Genomic DNA, 24,162 nt, shown 5'->3' with positions numbered 1-24,162 from the left:
AAAATTTCGCTATATTGCTCAGCTATTTATCTCTCTAAAGGCGCCTCCGTAGCCAGGTGGGCTGGAGCAGCAGTGCATAGCACACGCTTCTTGATTAGACCGGGGTTCGAGCCCATGACCACCAAATACGGAGGATGCGAAAAGGTCAGGAATTGGCCACCGCATATCCCCGGAGCAATATGGCCTTTGTTGCTAATGCTCCTAAAAACCAAATAACAACAACATCTCTCTTAAAGGTCATATTTATAATGGAAATTTCATTACCCTTTCATCGTTATCATATGTTCCCGTTATAAGAATCAATTTTTAACGCCTTGTGATATTTTTTCTAAATCACGTTTCTGGAGGTCACGACCAAAAAACAATAAAACCAATTTGACATTCCGATTTATTGGGCTTTTCTGTTAGTGCATCTAATTATAAACGGGTAGTAAATTCGATCTTATTGCATTTGCGATAATACCAATAACTGCAATTGTGTGGATTTTTACGCTATTATGGCGAAATGTGTTCCCCTTCACTGAAATCTTCAATCATATAAAAAAAAATTTCAGAAACTTCTCTTCATTCCTATTTACGTATTACAATGATGAAGGGAAAGTGACCAACGGAAAGTGCAAGTGGTGGTAGTGCCAGGAAACGAAACAAAATTGATTTAGAAATGAAGATGAAAATGATTAAGAAATACAAAGCAGGACAAAGTTTGTCATCTATTGTAAAGGAATTAGGTCTCGCTGCGTCAACAGTGAATGCTATTTTAAAGGACAGTGCGCGTATAAAAGAACATGTCAAAGGATCAACGCACTTAAGTTAACGTTAATAATGTGAATGGAAAATCAGGTTCAGAAGCGAATGCCCCTGAGTCTAATGACCATTCAAGCAAAAGCAACAAGTATAAATATATTAAGAATAAGTACGGCGAACCCCAAAACCAAGCTTGGGGTTCGCCGTACTTATTCCAACAAAACCAAGCTTGGGGTTCTTGCTTGGGGCTAATGCGGTGAAGTCGCCAGTGCCGATTCTACAGCTGCAGAGAAATTTTGTGATGTGTGAGGAAAAATTATTGACGAAGGCGGCTATTCAACGCAGCAAATTTTTAAAGTTGACGAGACTGCTCTGTATTGGGAAAAAATGCCGGATCGAACATACATTGCCAAAGAGGAAAATACAATGCAAGGTTTCAGGGATCTTGCTTGGGGCTAATGCGGCAGGAGATTACAGATTAAAACCACTGCTTGTGTACCATATTGGAAATCCTCGTGCATTTAAGGGCATCAATAACACCACCATACCCGTGCATTTCCGATCGAACCGGAGAGCATGGATAACAATATCTCTCTTTGAGGATTGGTTTAAATGCTGCTTCATTTCCGAAGCTGAAAAATATTGTAAAGACAACGACGTTCCTTTCACAATTTTGCTTCTATTATATAATGTTCCTGGATATCACACGCATCTAGATGATTTCAATTCGAACATAAGAGTCATATTTCTACCGCCAAACACGACTTCACCCATCCAACCTATGGATCAGGGTGTTATTTCGAATTTAAAAGCATACTATTTACGCACAACATTTGCTCAGGCATTGTCTGCAATAGACGATGAGAAAAATTTTACGTTGAGAGACTTGGAAATCTTACAATATTTACCACGCCATCTTAAACATTAATAAGGCCTGGGCAAAAAATCCTAAAAGTTGTTTAAATGGCGCATGGAAGAAATATGAGCACGGCACATAAAAGGCTACGAAGGATTTTAAAAAGACGAATCATAAGAAGAGGTTACAGATAAGACTGTAAAGGTTGCAGAGCTACTTCAGTTGGGGGATGCTAAAGACGTGGAGGAGTTAATAGAGGAAGAAGACATGGAATTATCTAACGAATAACGTATTGACTTGCAGGCAGCAATAGTGAAAGAAGAAAATGCTGACGAAGCTCAAGATGAACCAAATGAGCAGCCGAGACGCTTCATCGCCAGAGAGACGGCAATGGCATTTCGAGAAATTGCATCGGCAATGACGAGGTTTGAGAAGATGGATCCTGACAGCGAACGATTCTTAAAAGTTAATAGAAGGGTGAATGATATGCTTGCTTGCTACAAATAAATCTACGATGAAAATAAAAAAGCCACTGTCCAGTCAAACATTAATATGTTCTTTCGTAAGGTTGAGCGGCCGACCGGGCTAGCCATGTGGGTAAAGTGCCTGCCTGGCAACCCAAAGGTCGCGGGTTCGAATCCCACCTCGGGCTTGGATCAAAGTACTGCAAAAACCTTGGGAGGTGCACTATGGCCACAGAAGCCGATGCGCCAACAACTACCGGAAAAAGGCCGACCGCTTCTAAATCTCCACAGCCCTCAACTTCCGCATCGTCGTACTTATCAGCTGAAGACGTCGATTCTGGCAATGCTGATCGAGAGGTAAAATTTACTGATGTTATGCCTGTCTCCGCTCTTTTTTTTTTTTATTTTATAATTTTGAAATTGCACGCTTTTGAAATTTTACTTGCGCATGAGATAACAAATTGAATACAATAATTCTATTTACATGTTCGTCGAACATTTCTTTTTCGATTCTATCAATTCGGCGAGCACAGTTGCGAGTGCTGCACAAGCATGGGAAAATTCCCCGACTTACGTAAGTCGGGGAGTTCCTGTATTTATTACTGTGTGTTTTAATGTATACTTGTAGTTGCGGAGATATTAATAAATACCAATACGAATTAGCAATATTAACGCTGACAGCCATATTTCAAGATGAAACTGCTCTTTCAGTTGCACTCGCGCCCAACAATGAATTCTCGATCGATGTTTACTGTGTAATGGGCTTAAATGAAGAGATTTACTACAGAAAGTACGCAAACGTATGTTGCCAGTCGTTTACAATCGAACTCTTCAGAAATACTAGCGCAAGTGTGGCAGACTAACATCTGATACAGATCAACATACCAATGAACTTATTCAAGGGGAATGAAGCGTCAGTGTTATCAAATTTATGATAAATTGAATGTTAACTATAAATTCGGTAGAAAAGGCATGGTTGTTCTACAACAACAGGAATGTTTTTGCGTAAGGGTAATTCTCTGTGGCATCAGACTAATTTATAATTTACCTGTAAGGTGAAACTATAGATCTTACCACATAAACAATACAGGTCTGATCTTGCACCTTCTCATTTTCATATATATGGTCCGCTTAAAGATGCCTTCGAGTCGCAAGTTCAAAATGCGGCTCATAACTGCCTACATTTTACCAAACACGTTCTCTGAATCAGAGAATGAAAATAAAAATGCAATCACCTGAATAGACGAGTAGAAGGCACGTGATTGCACTGAAAAGTAGTATTGCACCTAAAAGTACGTCTATGAAATAAACTTTTTGAAGTTATACTGAAATTCATTCTATTTATTGTCCTGTTCTCTTATCAACAATGAGTGACAGGGCATGAAGTAAACTTTCTTTCAGTAAAAGATGTAGGAAAAACCTATTGTAGAACACGGGCAAGGTTGATGAAAGAGGCGATACAACTGATTTTATGAGAACAGAATGACTGTTTTGAAGATATCAGTTAAGTACGTTTTAATAAAGGAACGAAAACAAATCAATATATGTTCGTCAAAAATTGAGGACTTATTTCTTTCTGTGCTTCAAATTAAAGTACACTGCATTACAAAGGTCAGTACAAAAAAAATAATAATATATAAATAAATATCCTGTTGTTGTCCTACTAATAAATCGAATAAACCTAACAGAACATTAAGTGGCGACATCTAGTAGACCAAAAGGTAACAAATGAAATGGACAAACTTTGAGAACTTTTCATTATACTGAGAAAGAGATGAAGTAACGGTAACGACGAAAAATTGTGGAGAAATGAACGCTGCGAGTTAACTCTCCAGGGGATGCGACAACTCCATAATTTATACCGTTCGTCATTCGTACAGCACTAACGACACAGATGAGTGTCGGATTTATCAGAATCCATTCGCATATCTCGCATTCCCTCTGGTTTCCTATTCAACAACAGAGGAGGGGAGAGAAAGAGGAAACTCAGTCTTAACTTTACTGTAATTCGGTCATGCGGCCCGACTCGCGCTGCTTATCGGCAAAACGACAAATTCGTCGCTGTCAACATCGAGTCATTTATCTCAACACCTGTCTGCGGATGTTATCATCTGTACTTTCTGACAAGCATGCTTATAAATTATAGCCCAAAAATAGACCAATATCGCGCCGCAGATAAGTTATCAGAAGGACCAAGTTTCACATTTATCTGTTACACCTTCTTGAGAGTTCTAAAACGTTACTAGGCAGATAACAGACGCTTAATTTGCTCCGAGAAACAGCCCTATAAGTGTCTTCAGACTTCGCAAGGAGGAAACCGAACATCTTAAATGATTTCTTAGTTTTATGAAAGAATTCTGTATTTCTTAGGGTAGTTTAAAAATAGAATGAAAGCTAACGTTCGGTACCAATACGTAGGATAGGTCTATGATCTATCTATCAGATATCTGCCGAATTTCTGTAAATGCTTTTATGGTTTCCGGTAATTGCAGAACGGAAGCTAAGGATAACTTTGTATAGCGTTAGAGCTTTCTTTAATGAATGCGACAAAATGGATGCCACAGGTACTATTAACACATCCCAGAAAAATAGATTCCATTGGAGCAGTGTTTCCCAACGGAAAACTTTAAAAACTCATTAAAATAGTATCTATTAAGCACTAAAGTAAAATCCGTGTTTAGGAACAAAGGTGAAAACGAAATATTGAACAAGGGATATTTGAACATATTGCAGATTAGAAAATGTCTGCATTTCAAACAGATGAATCTACTGATATCGGCAATAAAGCGCAACTGTTAAATTTTATTAGATTTGTCGGATGGAAACAGATTTATCCGATGACACGCGGCTTATAAAAACTACCATTTATGTCAATTTATTCCATTATTTAAACAAACTGAATATATCCACATGCAAGACGAAAATGAGCATATTCTTTCTTCGACTGATACCGTTACTGCTTTTAAATAAAAAAATTGTAAGTTGAGAGACATGTTGCGAGAAAAAAAATTAGAAACGTTTCCTTTTGATACGCAAAACAATTTATAATGAAGAACTACATCAAAATATTTTAGACACCTCAACCTCCTTAACTAACAACTTTTACACTCTAATTTGATAATTCAAAAAAAAATATGGGATAAGAAACGTACGCACTGTGTGTTAAAGAAGAATTATAACGTGACTTTTAAAGGAGGGTCTTTTTGGCTAAGTATCAAAACAAATATCTCAAATTTATATAAAAAAGGCAGTAGAAGTTTTACTTTCATTTTCTAAGTCATATTTATGCAAATTTGGTTTTTAATGTTAAAAGAAATTAAGTAGAAAAAAAAAAAAACGAGAAAGACTATTAAATGTATAAGTTGAATTAGGAGAGTGTCTCTTAAAAGAATGCCAAGAGTAAAAATATAGAATGCATGTAATGGGTATCAAACACAAACTTCACAATAAGTGAATTACAAATTAAACATTTTAATTCGAACAAACCTCTCTCTTCCGATCACCTCATTGCACTTACCTCTATAAAAGTTCGGTGAACCTCAAGTTGATATTTACAAGCTACCCCTCCCCTCTTTGCAACTGGGTAGCCCGTTTACTCATTGCGAGTGAGGATAGTAGATGGTTGTCTCTGTTCTAACCTCCAAAATGAAGTCCATGATCCGCAAGTTTAGTACGTTCTCTCACTCTTGTTCTCTTGTACATCAATGACTTTCAGGCACTGATTGGAAGGCCTATCGTACTGATGATGATAAACTACATTCCACCTTCCAGTTCGGTAAACCTTTACCTTACACAAACAGTTTCAACTTCTCGAATATACACCACCAATTGCTTAAATCCCAATCTCCAGTAATTCACGGGACTAAGAAAACTTAGTTAACTTCAATCTTTCTGAAACTCAGTACAGTTTTATTTCTCACAAAAAAAAGAGTCTACTGCTCTCATGCTCATCTTCGATGACACCTAGACAATATCACATATTCCTATTCAAGGTTACCCTGACTCTTAATCTCTCTTGGCATAAGCACATCAAAAATATTGCTTCCTCTTGATCAAAACAATTGGGTTTTCCTTTTTTTCTCTCACTATGTTAGTTTTCTTATAAACAATTAACTTCTGCACAAATTTCAAATCCACCCTACCATGGAATTCTCTTCCCACCTCTCGGGTGGTAACTCAAAACCTCTCTCAAAAGCTCATACTCTATTCAAAGGAAACAGTCGGATTAATTAATGACCTGTTCCTTACGAACTCTGTCCGACAGGTGCTCATTTTCTGCTGCATGCTTTTTCTACAGATACTTCTATGGGTACTGTTCTTCTAAATTGGCATCTGTAATTCCACCGCTCTCTTCCAAACCAGTCCGAACACAAGTGTCAACTAGTCAACATCAATTTACTCTTCTCTCACTTCGAACTCACAAAACTAACTTTTTCTCTTTCTCCTTTATCCCTTCTACTTCTGTTCTTTGAAACAACCTTCCCTCATATGTATTTCCTAAAAATTACAATGTACATAAATTCAACTTTAATGTTACCAAGTATTTCCGTTCTCTCTTCTCTCAACTTTCCGCCTATGCATAGTACTAGGTAGTATAGGTTCTATTTCCTTCCTTCCTTCCGTCTTTGGAAGTTTCATAAAAAAATTCAGTACTCAAGGGTTAAACAATCAATAATATTTTATTGATTATATATACAGTGTGTCTCAAAAATACACGGCATAACTTCAGGAATGAGTTCCTCATATGTAGACAATAAAAATATTTTATATCAACATAGTTCCGGAAATGTTTGGTTCCCAAGTTATTAACCGGAATATCTTATCTCCCACAGGTGATTTCCTTCATCACAAGGTACTCCATTTTAGCCTCCATAGAGGAAAGACCACTACCTGGGCCGTAGCCCATCCGTGGATTTTACCTAATGGGATCATAATTCTTTTTCTATTAGAGTTCACTTTTATTTTATTATTAAAACGCAATTAAAACTCACAACACAAAATGAGAACAATTAACACAAAATTCGGCCACTTAGTCTCCCATCAGAAAAATTGACTTTGGCCTTAAACTTTATCCTATCAATCTTAATGATGAGAGTTGACGCCCCTGCCCCGGGGAGGCGGACCTCCACTATCTAGCATTAATCGATAACGTCTTTTAAAGACAGCTTCTACATATTTATTAAAGTAAGCAAATAGTCTTCTGTCTTCAAACAAGACCCATAGTCCATCTCTCACCGACATGCCAACTGAATTTTCTAAATCAAATCTTAAGTCGACATAATTTGGGCAATCAAGCATTACATGTTCAGATGTCTCTGGAATTCGGCACTCACATAAGCCACTATCACGCAACCCCAGCTGGTGCAACCTCAAGTCAAGTCCATGGCCTGTTATCAAAAAGGTTGCATTCAAACCGAATTGCAACCCGTTTTTATTCCTGTGGTTTATAAGATCTACTCTAGGTAGAAATTTATAGGTTGGTCTACCCTTAATACTACTATCCCACTGATCTTGCCACTTATCCATTATCATTTTTAAAATTCTTTTCTTTTCTAACTTGATATCACTTATCTGATAAGTTCGATCTTCAGGGCAAGATGATATTCCAAATAACGTATTTTTAACATTATTTTTAGTATAGTAGACCAACCCATAAAACAGTACCATATATTGAGCTGGTATCTTGCCTGAAAGCACCTGTAAGGCTTCAGAGGAGACGGTTCGACATGCTCTAGTAATACCTAGTAGAGCAAATCTCTGAGCCTGAGTTAAGCACTTTATAATAGTAGAATTCTGTACTTTATGGACCCAAGCTCCGGAGGCATAGGTGATTATAGGCACAAACATACAATCATATAATAAGTTCACTGCTCGTCCTTTGATGCCCCAATCATTCCTAATAACCCTCCTGAGCTTGGCATATAATATCGAAACTTTTTGTTTTAAAAATTTTGCATGCTCAGTAAATATCATTCGCTCTTGTATTCTCATTCCTAGATATTTTGTTACTCTCACATATCGAACAGTCCAACCCTGAAGCCTCACTGTGGGGGCTCGGTTCATGCTAAGTCTTCCTTTCAGAAGCATCTGAACAGTTTTATTCCTTGATATCATTAATTTATACATATCAGCCCAATCCACTAATTGTTCTAAAACCAATTTTACCCTATTTTCAATTTCAGATCGGGCATTACCCGGGACAACCAGGACTAGATCATCCGCATATGCAATTTTATCCACATTTTCAACATTTACTTCTAAAAATTCATCTAGTACCATATTACAAGGTACTGACAGAATCTGGTGGTTTTCCATTCCGACCATGTACTCAAATCAGGAGCAAGCGGATATGCACTTTATGTACGGTTTGGCGGATGACAATGCTCTGGAGGCTCATCGTTTGTACCGCGAAAGGTTCCCAGAACGAAGATGTCCAGAAAGGAAAACGTTTGAAGGTATCCATCGCCGCCTTTGTGAACATGGGACCTTTACACCTCGTGCTGCCAACAGAGGACGACCAAGATCTACGACTCCTGAAGTAGAGGAGGAGATTTTGGATGTTGTGCATGGCACTCCTGGAATCAGCACACATCTGCAATGGGTACAGGCCTTGTCACCAGCAGATTACCCTGCGCGAGTAATGTTCTGCCAGTGGTAAGGATACAGTGAAAAGCCAGTTGCATTACTATTCTGCGTGTGCTGATTCCAGGAGTGCCATGCACAACATCCAAAATCTCCTCCTCTACTTCAGGAGTTGTAGATCTTGGTCGTCCTCTGTCGGCAGCACGAGGTGTAAAGGTCCCATGTTCACAAAGGCGGCGATAAATACCTTCAAACGTTTTCCTGTCTGGACATCTTCGTTCTGGGAACCTTTCGTGGTACAAACGACGAGCCTCCAGAGCACTGACGTCCGCCAAACCGTACATAAAGTGCATATCCGCTTGCTCCTGATTTGAGTACATGGTCGGAATGGAAAACCACCAGATTCTGTCAGTACCTTGTGATGAAGGAAATCACCTGCGGGAGATAAGATATTCCGGTTAATAACTCGGGAACCAAGCATTTCCGGAACTATGTTGATATAAAATATTTTTATTGTCTACATATGAGGAACTCATTCCTGAAGTTATGCTGTGTATTTTTGAGACACCCTGTATATATAATATATACAGGGTGTATATATATATACACCCTGTATATATATATATAATCTAGTTATCTGCTTTTACCTTGCAGGCATTCTCAATTTTTCCATGGTAATTACACTTGACAGCTCAGCACCCCTAGCCAATACACTGAAAATAAACATTTGTCTATACGTATTTCATTATGGTTGCCGGGTATTTCTACTATAACTAGTAGTGCCCCGGATCCATAACCCAGTTTAATAATTTAATACTTTTCTTGCTTGCTTAGTCGTTCAGTAATGTGATTGAACGCCACCGTAGCCTAGTGGTCAGGCGCGCTCGGGTATATAAGTACACGTGCCTTGAGTGACCGGGGTTGAAGCCCGTGATTGCTGAATACGGTGCTGTTTCTTGTATGCTGTCTGTCTTGCGAACTCCTCTGACCGTTTGGTCGTCCCGGAGTATTAACAGAATTTTTTTTATTATATCCTATTATTTTTATCAATATTATATATACAATAATATATATATAAATTTCAAATTTTCGTTTCACCCTAACTTTAACCCTAGTTTTTTGGAAATCTCCCCCAAAAAGTCAAAATTTCAGACCTCTCTAAACTCTGACGTAATATATGGATGGCTCCTTTAATTCATTATAAAACTTGTTTTGAAGTATTCATATATTAAAAAAAGAAAATAATGATAATTAGAACAACATTAAATAGAAATAAGATCATAACCATAACAATGAAGATTTGTGCACGTACAGGGGGATCATAAATATTCCAAATACATCCACACGTCTCTCAGGACAGCCTTTGAAGTTTCCCGAAAGAAAGAAAAACGCTATCATACTTTGTAATGTGCCAGTACTCTTTAAAAAAACGATTTGCGAATGCATGGAATTGTTTCCAAGTGTTGCAGTCACACACTGCATCTTGCAGACACTAATGATTTTAACGAATGCTTCCCGACTGAAAATAAGATACCCTGAACGCCGTCTCTTTTCTGTAAGATTGATTTCTTCCAATCTTACAATGAATGTGGGGTAAGAAAACGAGAATAGAGTAAAGGTTTAAAACGACTACAGGCATTCTTACATTTCCTTGCATCTCCGTAAAGAACACCCATCACGGAATACTGCAAGAAACTTAAGCTCCTGCAGATATAGCTCCTGCTAAATCTGCAGGAGCTTAAGGCTCTTTAGACATTGGCCGCACTAAAAGAAAGAAATCGCAGACGTAGTGAATGCTTCTGTCGTTAACATATTCATGTTACAATTTTTCCTTGTCCTATATGTATGTCAAACTTCAGTGATACATTGTACATTGAATTAGAGTTTCGGCTTTTGTTAAATAAAGCTCCCTTCTCATCGAAATATGAAGCCGAACATTAAGAGTTACAGTTCCACTGTCTGTTGTCTAACCAAGCACCAGCCACTGGTGAGCGTTTCAGTAAATTTAGCCTTCACTAATACGTGTTCCGAAGAGAAATTTGACAAAACAATTTATTGCCATTTCATAAGAGCGGTAGCAGTACACACTCTCTCTGGAACTATTGTGTTACCAAACCCTTATTGAAGTTTTTTATGGCCCGCGTATCAGTCCAGTTTTTTCCTTTCAACAAGATGTGTTTGTCGCTCTTTAAAATCGTCTTTATTTTCTAAAAATGCTTACAATAAAGAGAATTTCTATTCAGTACTTTTCGTTATACACTGAATAACGAAAAACAGAAAAATATTAAACTTGAGCAAAATGACTATCATTGCAAATTCTCTCTCTCTCAATGTAATGCGATTCGTCGTTTTTAAAAGCGAACAGCTTTTGTTAGTTTAATATAATGCAGACCGGCAAATGAGTCTCTCAGAATCGTTCTACTAACCAATAACAAATAAAAGCTGAATCTCAAAAACTTGATATTAAAGTAAAACAATTAATTTTTGAATTCACTTTAAGCACGAAATATTCCAATGAGGTGTTAACAGATGAAAAATTTTGTTTGTACCTTAAATAACTGCAACTGTACAAACCTTACATAACTGTAATTGTAAAAAAACAAAATTCGAAATGCATTGTGAAGATGGCAGGAACCTAAATAATGCGTACAATTACACATTCCATGAAATATAACGCAAGCAATCAATTGGCTTTGCCCATCTTCAATCGATGTTTCTATAGCTGGTGTTAGGGTTTTGCTGTACCTTGATTCTTCCATAAAAGTAATGAATGCGCGTGCACGTGCCTGTCCGCGCAAGTACTTTGTCCTCTTTATGTTTAATAGGAAACTTAATCAAGCAATTCAGAATTCTTCAGCTATATAAGAGACTTTTCTTTTCTTCTTGCGTTTTTTCTAACTCTTAGCATTTGATGCGTGTATGGCTGAAATTTCGCCTCTAGTTGCAAGACTGGTCGGCGAAACTAATTTAGACCTAATGTCTGTTGCCAGAAATCTGCGGAAATTTCTCATTTCCAGCCATTTGTGCCATATTTCTATTCTAGAAATAAAAGCTGTTTTGATTTATAGATATCTGTTTATGGCTAAACAGTAAAATATATTTAGGGCAAAATAAGGCGCCAGGGACTGACAGGATCTATCCAATTTATTAAAAGATGCAGCAAAAAACGCAAGCAAAACTTTTGGCCATAATTATCAGAGCATTTTGGGTTCAGGAAAGGTCCCTACTGATTGGCGATCACAAAAGTCTCTGTTATTCACAAAGGTGGGAGGAATCAAAGGGCGAAGTGAGAAATTACAGACTAGTAAGCTAAACTTCTGCTCCAGGGAAAATAATGGGATCAGTCGCTGTGATTGCCGTATAACAGAAACGCAGTTATACGGCAATCACAGCACGAAATTTTTAAGGGGGAGATCTCGTCTGACTAAACCGATTGGTTATTATAACGTAGTAATAAAGGAAGTAAATGGAAAATTATTTTGACATCGTATTATGTACTTAGATTTCAGTAAAGCTTTTGATACTGTTCCACATGTTTTGCTGTACAAACGAGGGCAGTACAGTGGCATTAGGGGAAAGTTACTGCTATGGATAAAGGGATGATTGAGTGGCAGAAGGCAGAGAGTGGTTATAAAGGGATAGTGCCCTTTTTGGACTAATGTTATTAATGTGGTCCATCCAAGTTCAATGCTGGACTCCTTGCTGTTTTTAAAATTTATCAAATAAGAATGAGTCATTTGATGAAGCATATCAAGTTAAAATATCTAAGTTTGCTGATGTTTTCAAGTGGTTAATAAAGCAATCGGATATGCTACTGCAACGAGACCTAGAAAATTAGGCATACTGGCTGAGAAGTGAAATTTGAGGTTTAACACTGATAAATGCAAGGTAATAATGCATATGGCTATCAGTAATAACAGATTAGCATATCAATTGAGTGCTTTCATATAAAAGGCAGTGGAAAACCAAAAAAAAAAAAATAAATAAATAAAAGAGAACGCGGTTCCTGTACAGTCCGACGTGAAGTTTTTTGAACACTGAAAACAGGCTGCTAGGACAGCTCATTTGGTTTTATCAATGACATACAGGAAATTTGCCAGCAGGAACAAGAAGATGATTATCCCGTTCTATAGGGAAATGACTAGGTCGCAATTTGAGTACTGCTTGATTTTGATTTGATTTGGTAGTTGTTGGCGCATCGGCTTCTGTGGCCATATTGCACCTCCCAAGGTTTTTGCAGTACTTTGATCCAAGCCCGAGGCGGGAATCGAACCCGCGACCTTTGGGTTGCCGGGCAGGTACTTTACCCACTCGGCTAGCCCGGTCGGCTTGAGTACTGCATACAGGTCTGGAAGCCTAATTTTAGGAAGGATATAGATCTGTTGGAAGTTAATGCATATGGGTATCAGTAATTCTGTGTGCAAAGAGCAACAAGATTAGTCAAGAACACAAAAGGGTACGCTTACAAAAAAAAAAAAAAAAAAAAAAGCTCTGCAAATTGCAGCGATGGAAACTAGGCACTTGCGAGAATACTTAATTGAAGATTTTAAAGGCTTTAAATGGATTATGTAAACTAAATGCTTATGGCATCCTTATCTTTTCTAAGATGACACAAAAAGGACATAAATTCAAATTGGAAAAAGAACGATTGCAGGATAGACGTGCGAAAATTTTCTTCGGCCAGGGAGAGTAATTGATCGTTGGAACAAACTTCCATCTGATGTTGTGGAGGTGGGTTATTTGACTAAATTTATGGAAGGATTAGACAATTATTAGTTGAGTCTAACGATTAACGATTAATTATTGAGAGGGGTGTAAGAAACATGGAATGCACACAGTGCTGTAATCCTAAAAAAGCAGGAGAGCAGTTTTTTGCATTTTTTATACAAAAAATGGCAGAGGGAATACTGTACGTAAAATGTCAACAGCAATTAATAAAATATCGTATGTACTCGACTTCTGATTAATTACTGTTCGCATTTTACTTTTTACGTGTGGTATATAATTACAAAAATTACTTTTTTGTTGAAAAATGGATGTTACGTGGTTATTCTTCTTATGGGGATGAAGTATGGATTAATATATAAGCAACAATAATCTACCCCGTGTAAAGATTAAACTGTTTTATTTAAAATGCTACAAAATTGATTAATTGAAGACACCTGAATAGACATACTTAACAGTGTGGCGAAGTTTCGAAAATTCATCATTTCCTTGAAATGGTGACTTTTCGAAACGTCGCCGCTTTTTTTCATATCCTTGAAAATTACTTTGCATACGGTATATAATTAAAGGAGTCCTTTTACTTTTAAAATTAATGTATAATTATAAAGGAGGTGATATACTCTCCACTACAGCCGTGAATACACTTAGGATAAACAACATATAATGTTACAAGCAGTTTTTCGAAATAACACATAAAGCTGGGGTAGCGGCTCGTGACTGAATTAGAGGTTTCGACGATCAACAGTTTTTTTTAATCACATGAAAGAAAGTATATAATTATAAATTATTTTAATTAGTATAATAATAATATAATATATTATAATATGCTGTAAAGTAAAATATTATTTACTTCTGTATATAAGTACAGTATAATTTTGCGATCTTGCACTATTGGCATAGCTGGTTAGTCCGCCTACACGAAAACCGATGTTGGATTTTAGGCGCATCAGCGGCTTTGACCATATTGCTCGTTGTGTATTATGTTTGTAGAAGTGTGTGCTCACGGGCCGATTTGCAAGTTGTGCTGGTGAAAAACCCAGAACAGCTCACGGAGAAAAATCCCAATTCTTCTGCCTGAGATCGGCTAACTGCAGCCCCAATTAAGAAAACTTTAGAAATTTCTAAATCGAACCTACACCTCTATAAATGAGCGACAGGTGGCCATACCGCTTACTGTCACGGAGAACAAGTAAACCTCAGTAAATGTTTGTTAAACAAGTTACGTTTTATCGTACCTTTGCATAGGCAAGACAATTGCAGAGTTATGTGATTGTAGTAGTTTTATGAATATAGTTTAGTTTTAAATTTAAAAATATTACCTTTAATAGCGGTGGCCAAACCGCGGCTCTCTGACACTTCGAACTGCGGCTCTCTCGAAGAAATATGGACTGAAAAAAATTCATGCCTCAGGGAAATCAAAACTTCCTATATTGCCAATCAAACATTAATGGTTTTAATACTATTTAGCATTTTTAAGAACTTCTCGCACTGATTTCAACTTTTATCCACAGAGTAATATCAAACAGAAAAAAATCCCAGAAGCAATTACTGTTCGTGTTTTCACTATTAAGAAAAAAAAAATGTTACACTACTATTTTTAAACAATACTTAAATGAAGACTGAATGAAAATGATCACAAATTCGCACAATTTTTTTACTTAGCATTTTACTACAGATTATATTTTGATAGTATTTTCATAATATGCTGCTTAATTGGGTCGTGCGCGCGAGTATCTACGCACCTTTGTATGATGGTGCTCCGTACATTTTAACAATTAAACTAGTTATAGCTTTCCGTATGCCTTTCTGAAGCAGCTGATTTTGAGATGACTTTCGATACTTCATCTGATGCAGCCGTCGAGCATTTCTCTGACAAAATCAGGTAATTTTTTTTTATTTACGACTTTTACAGAGCAGCAAGCTGGTAAGACACTGTCACTGTTGTCAAGATCCATTAAAGTCAGCAAAAAAACACAAAAGGATTAAGAAATTTCATTAATCCTCCGGATCCTAGAATTCCTATTTCTACTAAGAGAAGAAAACATACTGTCTGTGAAGCAAATAAGAATTACCTATATTATAAGCTATACTACTACTTAGTACCACGTATGGGTTGGAGGCTGAGAAGACAGAAGAAGAAAAGACAGTGTCTTCAATAAGTTGGAAATTAAAGGATTCCCATGTATTTAATATCCTATATGATAAGGAAGTTGAAATCATCTCTAGAGATCGCTAAAAGGAAATTATTCCAAAATAAGGCGATAATGTGCCTTTAAATGAGAAATTACAAGATATGGACAACAAATTTGAGACAGGAATCCATCAGGTTTATAAATAAAATCCTTCCAGCCTTTGAAAATCTTAGCAGTACTGAAAAGGGGTCAAAAGATGCACGCATAGAAAAAGAGTCAGGAAAAGCACACAACTGCGTTCAAACAACCCCTGTTTAAATCGTGATATAAATGCAATGCGCAAAACTGATCAAATCTGGCCTTGTCCTACAAACAAATTTAATCAAAGGAAATCAAATTGATTCGTTTTTCCTTGATATTCCACGTGAATTTGACTCTGTCCGCATCGATCTTCTGCTCTTCATGCTTTCATCTTATGGTAAACCCCTTTACTGGATTTGCTCGATTCAATGCTTAGAAATCAAAAACTATCCGTAATAACTGATGATATTTCATCAACCCCATTCACTGTTTCGCAAGGTATTTCTCAAGGCTCAGCCTTCGGTCTGCTCTTCTTAATTGTTTACATTAATGATCTGTCAACTTTATTTCATTCCGTTAATGTTGAGACTCTATGTAGACGTTATTAAACTTTACAGTTATTTATTCTTCAACTGACAGCGATGAACTCCAGTCCTGTCTTCATTCCCGCTCACTCTGGCTCAATAAAAATAACTTGTTTATAAACCCATTAAAATGTAAATTATGTCGCTTTCCTCGAATCGTTCAGTTAGACCCTCCATCTTTACTGATTATTATATTGGAAACTCACTAATTGCAAGTACTGATAAGTTCAAGGACTTAGTCTAAATAGGTGTTCTATTTCGATCTGACCTTCCTCCCTCTTCCCATGTTGATCATGTAATATCTCAGGCTTCCAAACTTCTTGGATTAATTAAGCGTCCTTCCTCGATTTTCAAGGGTGAGAAAGTTATAATTCTTCTTTACAAGCAGCTTATACTTCCCATTTTTGATTATCGTGATATTTGGTCTCCACAACAGGAATATCTTTCTCACAGACTTGAGAGAATTCAAATTTAATTAATTATATTCTTATGCTTTTGAAATCGCCTTGCCTTCCACCATCTAAACTATGGAGCTCTTTGTCGTCGCTTCATAGTCGTTCCTCTTCACTCCAGACGACAACTCCATGGGTCCCTTTTTGTCAATAATATCAAAAACTCTATTATCGATTCTCCATCTCTTTTTGAACAAATATCTTTCACTATACCCCGCTTGAATTCTCGTTATAAACTAATTTCTCACTGCCTGTCCCCTCATACTCAAACACTTAACTTGGAAGTCCTCTGTTCCGTTTGCTTCAGGTATTGAATAATCATAACACTTAAATTGTCTATGTATAAAAAAATGATCTTTACTCTGTTTTATTAATCCAAATTTTGTATATATTTTAATACTAGTGACTGCTTTGTATTGATTCTCTGTAATTCTCAGCGTTCTCACCATTATTTTCGGGTCTGCGTGCCCTGTGGATGAGATGTTTATAAATAAACTATCAATATGCAGAACTCCAATGGGCCAAACTGTTTATTTTTTTTTATCTTTTTAATCCTATTATACCTTTCCTATAAATTTTCTAATACATTATTACTGTTATTTGTATCAGTACAAATTTTCATCTATATTTCACAGAATAAAGCAAGTTATTTTGGTTTTAGTGCGACGTGTGAGTAAATTATGTCGGTTCATGCCGGTTTCTATGCTGCGAAATGAAAAAAGAAAAATAACTCACGGAGAAACCACGGTGACGTGATCAGCAGACTAAGACCAGCGGCAAAATCACTAAACAGAGAGAATAAAAAATGAGAAAATTTCAGATGTCCCAAACATACTTAAATGGTGCGTGGTTGTCTCTACAGCGATGCAAGTCTCAAACTGGCATTGAGAAATCAGTGTGAGGCTGTGTGCACAAATTAAGGAAGAAGCAAACTTCATTCCTCCACGATACCTAATTTTCAACTCATTATGTCCTCAGCCACCTTAGTTTAAGGCTGTCCTGCTTCAGCACACCATTATCGGGTTACTTCTAAACGAACAGCGCTCCCCAGCTCAGAGAAGTTGATTGCATCTCCTCCTTCACGTTGATTAATTTTGGCAAGTAATAAGCGCCTATTCAGTACTTATTTTTTAAATATCTATTCACGGCCGTGTTATAAGTTTGCTTAATCTTGCTAAATCTTGGGTGCGAAATTCATTCCCTGTACCACTCAGGTTACGAAAAATATTTTATAATACTGTGAATGCATTTGTAAACTTAAATTAATCATTTTATTTTAAATATATGTTAAACTCAACTTAATCATTTCCTTGTAATACTTGTGTAATCTGTTATACCATTTATGTACATCCTTCTAAACCTTGGAAGGTCAGGATGTAAAAGCACTGACACAACTGTATGATATTTTCGTTAGGCAGAGTTCATAGTATTAATGACCAGAAATGGTTGCAATACAAGCTTCTGGTGTTGATGTTAAATAGACCATAGAAATAACACAGCGAGCATCATTACAACAGAGTGATATTTTTAAAAGGTGTGACAGGCGCCCTTAGGAAGTGAACTCTGAGATAGCGTGGGTAGTTACACCTTTTTTTGTATTGGTTACACTAATTGCATGTTGCAATGCACGTTGATCAGTGTTGACTGAATATTCGGAATGTGCATGTAAAATTACATTGTAACTTCATTTCACCTTTTAATTTAGTTTTATAATATTGAAGAAAAATAATGTTATCTTTACCTTGTCCAATACAGATTAAAACGCTTGCAGCTTACATTCATACAGAAGATCAATAAAAGTAAAATGCCTGCTAAGAAAATAAAGCAAAGAAACCTTTCATTAAAATGTAGATTCCAACTCAGAACCATTCACAATTACATCCACCTTGATATCACTGCATAGAATAAGAGCTGAATAGTTTACAGTATTTTCACAAGGTCGGAGGTGACTTAGGACTGAGGTCAATGAAGCACACTTAGTCTCCATCTCATTTTTTAGGTTTCTTACACCACCTTCCCCGTGTTCCCCAGCTACCTGACTCCTATAATTGGAAGGAGGTTCGTCATCGATCCATAAGAAACCTACCACCCCTCTCAGGTAGGTAACCATTTCGCCACACACTTAATAAATAATGGCGTATGCAAGGCATCACCTTTGACTTCTGATAAGTGGCCATGGATTACTAAGGAAGGATACGAAATGCCGTACTGAATCCTGTGGCCATAAGTTGGCGCTACCCCACAGTTGCCGAGAGATCATTTTATATTGACAAAACAATGGCCGGATTGAAAGTTAATGAGAGAGAGAGAGAGAGAGAGAGAGAGAGAGAGCATTGGATACTGAAAGAATTAGGGATTGCAGAACTAAAACTCAAAGAGGGTGAAGTTGGTAACCAGAAATCTCCATCTAACTAAAATGACTTTATAATAAATTCCAAAAAAAGTAACTTTGGCATTAATTGCAAATAGCAGAAAAAACCACAAACGAAACTTTTCCAGATATATTTCAAACCATTATTCGAAACTCCTTAGGTGACGTGATATTCGTAGTCCTTCTGTAGTTAATCCACAGCATGGCCACATTATACTGCGTTCTATTTATCTTGAGACCACGTAACTGTGTATTTATATAAAAAATTAACATAAAAGCACGAATCACAACTCAGACTCATTTGGAATAGAAATTCTGAATTTTAAATGATTTCCTTTATCACTAACACACTCAGAACATGTCAGAAGGCAGGAAAACTGTGTACATGGCAAGAATGAGGTGAATTATGTTGTTTTTCATTTTCGAGTCTGTACATCTTATTCCTGAGACATCCCAAAGGAAAAAGATCGGATGTACGTAGTGACCTTGAGCGGTACCTTACTCCACAGTCCAGAAATGGTACTAACCTTCACATTGTCCCATTAAAATATTTCCGTGGTCTCAAGAGCAATGGAACCGCCCTCGACCTGCCTACTTCCACTGCTTGCACCGATGCTTCATTTTGCAACTATCAGTACTGAATGCAGTCTGTCCAGAAAATATTTCTGAATCAGTTTCGTTTGCACAATTTGTTTTATTGCTTCTCCCCATATTCTCGCTGATATGTGCATAGTCCTTCCTCTTCAATGGCACCGACACAATCACGCCTAGTGGTGCTTCACCCATTGTACTTCCCTGGTGAGCTTCACAGCTATTCCACTGCACATCTGCAATTTAATTGTCAGCACAGATTGACTGCGTTCATTTTATTCTCCAACCACTTCTTAGATCTGGCACGACTCACTATTTCTCTTGCACTTATTTGATTTGTACCGCACTTGCAGACAGTCACCTTTATCGTTAATTTTGCGCTTTACATAGAGGCAGTTGTAGCCGACCAGCAGAGCCTTGCTCTAAGTATAAATTCAATCTAGTCAACAGGGTGATGCCTAGAAGGCCATTTTCTAAAACGGGGAATGCTTTTTTGTGTGTCTTCTTAATATGTGTAGGGTAACTATTTTTAATTATTTTCTGTGGGATTTATTTTCATTTTATTTAGAATGGTTAGAACTGGTGTTAGGACTATATTTTTAAATCATTGGTATATGGTAGCATAAACGATTTCATGTAAAACACAGTCTTTATCTCATGTTCTTTGCAGCTGAAAACTGATATCTATATGAGGTCAGGTCAGTATATGGATGGATTTAATGATATTTACGTCACAAATGCAAATGGTGTCTATGGTGTCACGTAGACAGATTATTCACGTTTAACAGACCTTCACATTTAAACTTTTAACATGAGAGGTTAAAGGCAGTCATATTATAATTACGAAGTCCGCTTGTAGGTCAGTCTGATGATTGTATATGGGGTGCATCCATAAAGTTATGAGGCTAATTTTATGGTATACCTGCCTTTAACATAGCGGAGGGAAACTATATACATGGTTGAGAGTCATTGGTTAGCTGCCCACTCTTTTCTCGTTCCGTATACCTTTCACCCACATAATTCGTGGTACTAACTGCTTAAGTAAGCAGCGCATTTCTTAGGCCAATAGTTTGTTAATGAGAAGAGATAGAATGTAGCGTGAATGCGTCGTGAAGTAACTAATAAAAGACTTTGACAGAAGTCTTTTACCGAAATTCTCTCTACTATAGTATACATCAATGTACTATCGATCCTTTCCAAATGAGTCCGTTCCTTTAGCTAATTTAGCACTTCACCAGTTAAATGTAAAATTAGCCGAAACACGAATGAATCGAATCTCTCAGGATGTGAACATTTTCATCAGCCTAGTTCTTTAGACATCCTCTTAATGCATCATCAACATCCCTACTTTTTTATGCATTTTGAACCATTTAAAAAACTTTCTCTAGATGAACTTCCCACCTGAATTGTCTCACTTACATACTTACAATAAGTCATATGAAACTTGATGTTAATTCTGTTCTTAAAACGATCTCTTATTTCTACAACAAAGGAAACAACCCCCCCTTCACTTTTGATTCAAGTAATTAGTAATCCGTTCCCCGGACTGAACTCTGTGGAGCACTTTTGGGATGCTGTGGAAAGGTCCATTCGAGCTTTGCAGACTAATCAAATTCTTGTACGGAGCGTAGCCGACTGGTAACTTTTAAGAACGTACATCGCGTGTTCAGAGCAAATGATATCACAGAATATGGTAATATTTTGTACTTTCTGTATATTTTAAACTCCTGATCCTGCATAGCCAACCCGGATCATAAGCAGAAAATTTATTTATATGGCTATGAAAGATGCCTCTGCAACAACATGCCAAGTTACCTAGTATAAACCGCACAATACAAATAAACTTCATTACTATATGGTAGCACCCTGTACTCTCTGATAAGCATAAGTACAAAAATATAGTGGTTTAACAAAAAATTATGACAAGTACGCATTCATTTTTAAGGCTAGTAAGGGATATAAAATTATACTGACTTAATTCGCTCTAATCAGAATAAACGTTGTTCGCATTAATTCTGCCATCCTTAGACATGACAAAGAAATCAGACCATTTCTCCTCCAACACTTCGCTTCAGAGATTTTTCTGAAAACCTCTTCATTGAGTTAAATGATTCACGGAATGCACAATAGGTGCAAACTTCAAAAAATTTCTTTAACTCCCTCTTTCTGGATTTATTGCAATGATTTTGCTTATGGAAACCTCCTCGGAGTAAACTGTCAAGAAATTTAGAATTGAGTGGGGGAGGGGTCATGGATAGCTGGCTATTAGCTGTTAAACAGGTGACTCGGCACAGGCAATAAATTAACATTCTGAAAAGAGACTCGAACAGTAAATATCACCGAAACTTATACCAGGGAAAAGATTGATAACTCTAAATTCTTTGGGCAGCCAAAAAAATGCAACATACCGTGCGATATACATCAAAACGAAACTGAAACTGTATTGAAATCCATCAATATAAATAACGATCAGCTCATTAAAGTCATTAAAAGGATTGCCAAATAAGCAAGCCGCAAGAACAAACAACAGACGAATATTTATCATAAAAAAGCATTGTTCACTGATACTGTATTTAATTAAAATTAAATTAAATTGTTTCATTTGATGGACACTTTACTGTTTGAAACTATTAAGAATTATAAATATTATACCACTTCCACAAAAAACGAAAAAAGATGGCTTGCTTCCTCGACTTTGCTATTCTTCTTCAAGAAGTTTGCAAGAAGTTCAGCAGTTTCTCGCCAGTTCTAGAGGACGGACTAGTACAATTACTCTGCTTTAATCGCCTGATTACTCAAAGCAAAAGCTAACAATGCAGGAGGACTTAATTTTGTGCGGCTCTCCTGACGATAGTCTAGTTACTTAGGAATACACCAGGGACAGGAAGCTGAAACTATGAATTACGCTTCTAATCCAAAATGACTGGCGCTAAACCTTTAACTCGCAACAAAGAAACGACAATAATCTAAAAGGACAGAAGATAAGAAAAACAAAAAAAAAAAAAAAAACACAATTATCTAACAATTAGGCTTCGTTTACTACCTGTGTGTTACTAATTGATATCGAATATTCACTTGCTATAACACACCAGGAAAAGAGTTCACTATATCGCGATATTGTTCAACTGAAAATTCAGGAATCAAGATTTAATCAAGTATATTAAAAATAATATAATTAAACGTAAGTAATTCAATGTGTACGCAAGATGTTATTATGAACTGACTCTTAAGTGACGACTCTTCATATCTTTGTAGACTTTTACCTACATAAAAAATCAGTTTGTTTGTTTTTCACTTAAAAAAAGTGAAAAAGAAACTGATTTTGTGCTTCTCAATTTTAAAAGGAATATATTACAGTTTTTTTTTTTTTTTTTCATTTAAAAAATTAAATGTTTAATATTTTAAATTTAATGTATTTTCTTTAAAAATAAAATATTAAATGAAACTTAGCTATTTAAATTTAAACTATATCAGATGTTACTTTTAAATGTAAGAAATAATTGGTATAATAATACTGATGTTGATATATAGTGGTATAGGATCGAAGGTAAAAGCCTTTATTCAGCTTGAATGCAGTTTTATATGTAATAAGCGAAATCCTCCAATTGTTTTTTTTTTTCTTTTTTTTCCCCCGTCATTGTATTCGTTAACAAGTTAGTATCTTACGAAACTATGTTAATTTTCCACTTCGACATCTTATATTATGATGGTCACGTTTCGCAAGCTCCAATTATTTTATAATGCCAACAGCAGTACAGCAATCGAACTTAATAGAGAGGATTAAAACGATACAGGCCAGCAGAATTTTCCTCCTAGCGAACACACCGGATCGCAGAACTTCAGTCCGATATGCCTCCACGCATCAAGCACGCGCTAACAATGTCAGTTTCAGATTCGTTAAAACTTTGTGCTCAAGTAATCTCAAACCAGCAAATCCTGTATTATTAGAGCGAAACTAAGAGGAAGTCGCTACTGATACAGTGACGGAAACTAGCTTTGGAGCATTTCTCCACTATGTGAAAAATAAAATTCCTAGAAGGGTACCCTGAAAAAGGGAGGAGGAAAAAAAGTTTATTCTATTTTCTCTTTCACAATCAACATTTTGTTTTCTTTGCTGTAATCTTCGAATAAAGTGTCTGTGTACAGAAGCCACTGTTAACTTAGTAACGTCGGATTTCATCAATTTAATCTCGCAACCAGAAGATGGAAATAACAGAGTAATGGTAAAGCGGGCTACAGATTACAGTTGGAAGACTGACCGATTCTAAAATAGTTGAATCGCAATTAACAATGAAAACATTTACTCCATTGGCTGCTGTTTAGTGCTATTTAAAACTATCATTTATCTTTTGTTTGCTTTACTTGAACTCCCACGGCACATCCTTATTACGAAATTATAAAAGAAAACACTGGTCGTGGAGCATGTTTTTTTTTTTTTTTTCTTTGTCAGAAAAATTTTCGTTTCCAGGGAAACATTAACACTTAATCACCAAGTGTCATATATCACGTCTGCCAGACTCCTGTCATACAGTTAAGTCATCAATAACATCCGTCAGAAACGTCAAACATAATTAAACAAT

The 24,162-nt window shown here is 36.5% G+C and overlaps 1 protein-coding gene across 6 annotated transcripts in view; it reads left to right on the top strand.

Moving 5' to 3' along the window:
* LOC150081511 (uncharacterized) overlaps nt 1-24,162 on the top strand; it is a 284,800-nt gene that overhangs the window by 176,049 nt on the left and 84,589 nt on the right. For 5 of the 6 annotated variants that reach the window (XM_090379976.1, XM_090379973.1, XM_090379974.1 and 2 more), the window contains exon 3: nt 18,620-18,718. The exons of the other annotated variant lie outside the window; for it this stretch is intronic. In XM_090379976.1, the coding sequence (XP_090236102.1) occupies nt 18,620-18,718 (99 nt within the window). The remainder of the gene's footprint in view (nt 1-18,619; nt 18,719-24,162) is intronic. 6 annotated transcript variants of the gene reach the window in all.

Source organism: Mastigoproctus giganteus, chromosome 8 (assembly GCF_048544385.1).
Source record: "Mastigoproctus giganteus isolate SK-2022 chromosome 8, ASM4854438v1, whole genome shotgun sequence".
Lineage (NCBI taxonomy): Eukaryota > Metazoa > Arthropoda > Arachnida > Uropygi > Thelyphonidae > Mastigoproctus > Mastigoproctus giganteus.
The sequence above is the reverse complement of the archived record's forward strand: the minus strand, read 5'-3'. Positions and strand labels throughout refer to the sequence as shown.